At 38.7% G+C, this 4,573-nt stretch overlaps 1 protein-coding gene across 1 annotated transcript; it reads right to left on the reverse strand.

The window, feature by feature from the left end:
- Window positions 1-2,430: 2,430 nt before the first annotated feature.
- On the reverse strand, window positions 2,431-4,337 carry LOC132528651 (RING finger protein 11-like). The gene has a single exon (XM_060164612.1). The coding sequence runs from the start codon at window positions 4,217-4,219 to the stop codon at window positions 3,755-3,757; it is 465 nt and encodes a 154-aa protein (XP_060020595.1). The 5' UTR covers window positions 4,220-4,337; the 3' UTR covers window positions 2,431-3,754.
- Between the last annotated feature and the right edge of the window lie 236 nt (window positions 4,338-4,573).

The raw sequence follows: 4,573 nt of genomic DNA on the forward strand, positions 1-4,573 counted from the left end.
AAAATAAATGGTTACATGTTAAGCAGATTCTCTATTTTACAAATAATCTACTGGTTGTCCTAGAAAATATGGCAAATTAACAAGAGCTTCTGGCTATCTCTCCAGAAACCAAACTCTGATGAGGCCAAAGAAGTGAGACGGAGGTTGAGGAATCTCAGAACTTTGCACCAAAAGTAAGGAAAACGCTTAGGGATAGAGGTCAAGGCCTGGTGTAACTGGGAGAAGGGGGATGAGGGTAAGACGGCAACCAAGCGCAGAAGACTGAGAGGCAATAACAGGGAAAAGCCTGGTGAAGGGTTTTCTAATGGTGCCCATTTATTTCCACAACACTACCCTAAAATGTCATTGCCTATCTCCAAACCAGAGCCAACAGAATGGGGGAGATAGCATCAGTATAGCACAGGAGTTCAGCTAGAGTTAGAGTGAAAAGCTACAAGTACAGGCAGGCTGGACTCCATCCTGAGCATTCTCTTCCCTCATTTCTTCACTCTTTTTCCTACCCTTTGTCCCCATTTGTCAAAGTTTCTAATTACAGCTGAGGAAGACATCTCCTTAAAAGGATCTATATACTCAGGGAAGAGTCACTGGAATGGAACACCAGATGGGATACGGTGAGGGTGAGAAGACCACATAAATGAAAGTGGTCCAGCCCACAGGCTCCCCACTCTGGGGATCACCTCTCCTCCCCACTTGGAGGAGTATATTCTAGGCCTTTTAAAATTAGACAAAAGAATAGAAATAGATACAAACAACTGCAAATACAATGGAGGTTAAAAAATATTATAAACAACTATATGCCAATAAATATAAAACTAGATGAAATTAATAAATTTAATTTTAAGCTAAAATGCAAATAGAAAGCTTGAATAAATTAATACCCATTAAATAAGTTGAAATATTAATCAAAGACCTTCTCAAAAAAAAACCAATAAGCCCCACGTGCAAATAATTTTACATGTGTATGCTCCCACATATGCTTCTTACTTCATGTAAGAAGTAATCTATTCCTTATACAAGTTATTCCAAAAATCTTTTTAAACTAATTCATTTTATTATTCCAAATACAAATAAGAAAAGAATACCAAAAATAATAATTTAAGGAGATTTTTTAAAAGCATTCCATAAATTTAACACATACATGCTGGAAAAGCTAAGAACATTAGAAGTAGAACTTCATTAATTTTATAAAGGCTATCTACAAATAACTAATGCAAACATTACAGTTAATGGTGAAAATTTAGATATATTTCCTTAGGATCCAGAACAAGACAAGGAATAGTGCTACGACTGCTACTATTCAATATAGTACTTCAGGTCCTACCAACAAAATAAGACAAAACAAATAAGGATTACAAAATAAGAAAGAGATTTTGTAGAATGGATTAAAAAAGCAACAACTCTCTGCTGCCTACAAAAGACAACTTTGAACAAAAACACATGGACTGGATGAAAGTAATTGGATGGAAAAAGATATATAGTATAAACAGCAGCATAAGAAGGCTAAAGGGACATATCAATATCTGTTCAAATAGACTTTAAGACAAAGACCATTACCAGAGATAGAGACATTTTATAACAATTGAACGCTCAATCATCAGGAATACATCATAGTCATAAATGTATATGCACCTAATAGAGCTTCCAAAATCATGAAACATAAGTGCCAAAATTAAATGGAAATATAAACAAAGCCACCACTGGAGATTTTATCACCCTCTCTCAAAAAACTGATAGAGTAATTAGACAAACTCGATAAAAACACAGAAGAATTAAACCACAGTATCAACCTGCTTGACCTAAATATATTTATATAATACTACACCCAACAAGAGCAGAAGACACATTCTTTTCAAGTGAACGTGGAACACTGACCAAAACAATATATTCTGGGCTCTAAAACAAGTCTTAATAAATTTTAAATACGTTTAAAGCATTGAAATCCTAAACAGAGTTTGTTCTCTGACTATAAAGGACATAATCTAGGAATCAATAATTTTTTTTTCCTCCAAATTTGCTTTATGTAATTGGATATAAATTAATGAACAAAAACTTAAGCAAGATACATGTAACAATTTAACAGAACTTGATAATCTAATTTCTTTCAATTTTTCTCGAACTCATCATGGGGCTCATAAGAAAATTAACCAACATGGATACTGCTACAGTTGAATGTCAAATCTTTAAGTGCTTATGACATACTAAATTCTTCTATAATGCAATTATGAAGAACCCTTCATAATTTTGTTTTGTATGTAGAAAAGTGTTAAAGTCAAATATTCAACTCAATATAAAATAAAAAGAAACATTTCTGATTTGTTGGGTTGAGATTGCTTCTCCTTTTGCTAATGAATGATTTTTTAGCTGTAATATCACTGAGTTGTACAAATATGTCACCTTCGAGTACATAAAGAAAAATAAACACATGCTAAGTGGATAAAACATTACAACTACATCTTTACTAGACCATCTCTACCTCTAACACTTCAGAAGCTTAGAGATTCAGTGTTCTTATATTAACTGCAAGAAAAAGATAAAAGAGAAATTCCTTCTTTTTTGAGATCACAACTATGAAGTCATGTGGTTATACAAATTCTGCATTTGTGTGCAAAACATGAAACACATTTATCTTAATTCTCCCTGCTTAGAATTGTCAGTCAACTAGCAGGACTGTCCTTCCAGCAGAAACAGAGATGTGTTTTTATATAACTTCAGTAACCTCAGCACTACAATAAGAAGAGATGCAGTATCCTTTTGCTATGTTCAAGACAACAGGGAAGGAGGTCACAGGAAAGAATAAATCAAAATTGTTGCAACTGAGAAACTTTTCTCAGTTTAACCATGGTGCCACTTTCATTTTTACATAAGCATGGTGGCATAATTCAAGCTCAATAAATCAGAATTCTTAATATTTAAAATTTACCTTGACTTTTAATTATCACCATATTAACAACCAAAATAATTAGGTGAAACACATAAGAAAGGGTAATATTAAACCCCACTTTACTGGAGTTGGTTTCTTGACACATTAACTCATTTTTTTATAGAAAAGGGATAGTGCATCTCAGTTTGCTTACAAGCTAGGAGATCACTTTGAATTCTGCATTTCCTAACTGAAAACAGATATAGCACTTATAACAGGTTATAAATAAACTGGTTTTCAAGCATAGAGCCAGCCCCAACGATAATAATACACTATTTAAAAAGACCTAAGGCAATGAATTCCATTTCCAATGGAAAAAAAGAACTGTGCAAACAAGCTTAAAACTACTTTTTTTGTGCCAGTGTTATAAAATGTAGCTTTTAATAAAACCTTGACCCAAATGCCAGCAACTTGAGAAAAGAATTTGGGTGGGGGGGGAGAAGAAAGTTATTTCATTTAGGAAAAACAACCACTATCTTTTTCCTAATCTTCAACAGACACAATTTAAACATATACAGCTGCTGTATAACACTTTACACAATTCCTATGTACTGGAGCAATAACAAGATCTAAATACAATTATATTTTTGAACACTGGGTCAAGGCTTTACATAAAAATACCTTCCTACTTTTCCCCCTAAGTTTCTAAAATATCACATACTTTTTTCCCCCAACATCTGCAGCCATTCAGGAATTCCTGCAGCCATGCAGGAATTTTTAGGAAACTTTTGTGCATGATCTTAATTCCTAATCCCTGGCTCTTTGGGCTCAGTGACAAAAGATCAAAACCACCAAAAATGATGGTTCACTTGAAGTCAGATGAGAGACCCTGGCTCAATTAGTCTCGTAGGATGAAAGCAGTGCTGCATCAACTGGCTCCATGCAGGAGGGGCACGTGAAGGATCTCATCAACCAGTCATCTATACAGTCCAGGTGATAGATGTGCATGCACGGCAGAAATCGAATTGGGTCCCCATAAACAAAGTCCATCATACAGATCACACACTCCCGGATCTTTTTTTCTGATCCATCTCTTCCAGGGTCATAAACTCCTTTAGGCAGATGCTGTATAAGGCCTATTCTTTGAGCTATCCTAATTTGTTCCTCTTCAGTCAGCTGAGTTGCTAGGCGAGTCTGGCTAGGTGTTGGATGATAGACCGGAACTGGAACTTGTTCCTGATATGGCGGCGGCAGCTCCTGATCCGGCTCCGTCCCCTCGCCAAAGCTAGCCCGGTCGGACTGAGACTCGTGAAGCAGGGAGATGTCATCCGAAGTGGGGGACTTCAGGCAGTTCCCCATCTTCCGGGGCTGGGGTGTGTGATCTAGGGGAGGAAGAAAGCAGTAGCGGGGTCGTTCGCACGCTCCGCCGTCAGCCTCGGTCAGCGAGGTGGGGTCGGGTGGCAGGCCGGGTTTCAGGCGGCGACGGCTAACCCGCCCCCCGGCGCCGCCGAAGAGCCGCTCATGCCAGCCCCCGGGGTTGGGGGCTTAAGGCTGGGCCGCGGGTTCCCTGGGGTCGCGGCGGTAGCCTCCTACGAGGCGGCGGCGGCGGCGGCGGCGGCGGCGGCGGCAGGGGGGGGGGGCGGGGAGACAAAACACTTCCCCACCCCGCCCCCCCGCGGGGCGGCGGCGGCCACGGAGCTGCTGGGCCTAATC

This window comes from Lagenorhynchus albirostris, chromosome 11 (genome assembly GCF_949774975.1).
Source record: "Lagenorhynchus albirostris chromosome 11, mLagAlb1.1, whole genome shotgun sequence".
Classification (NCBI taxonomy): domain Eukaryota; kingdom Metazoa; phylum Chordata; class Mammalia; order Artiodactyla; family Delphinidae; genus Lagenorhynchus; species Lagenorhynchus albirostris.

Bases quoted from the DNA above. Each gene is read 5' to 3' on its own strand.
- LOC132528651 (XM_060164612.1), bottom strand. From the start codon at position 4,219: ATGGGGAACTGCCTGAAGTCCCCCACTTCGGATGACATCTCCCTGCTT.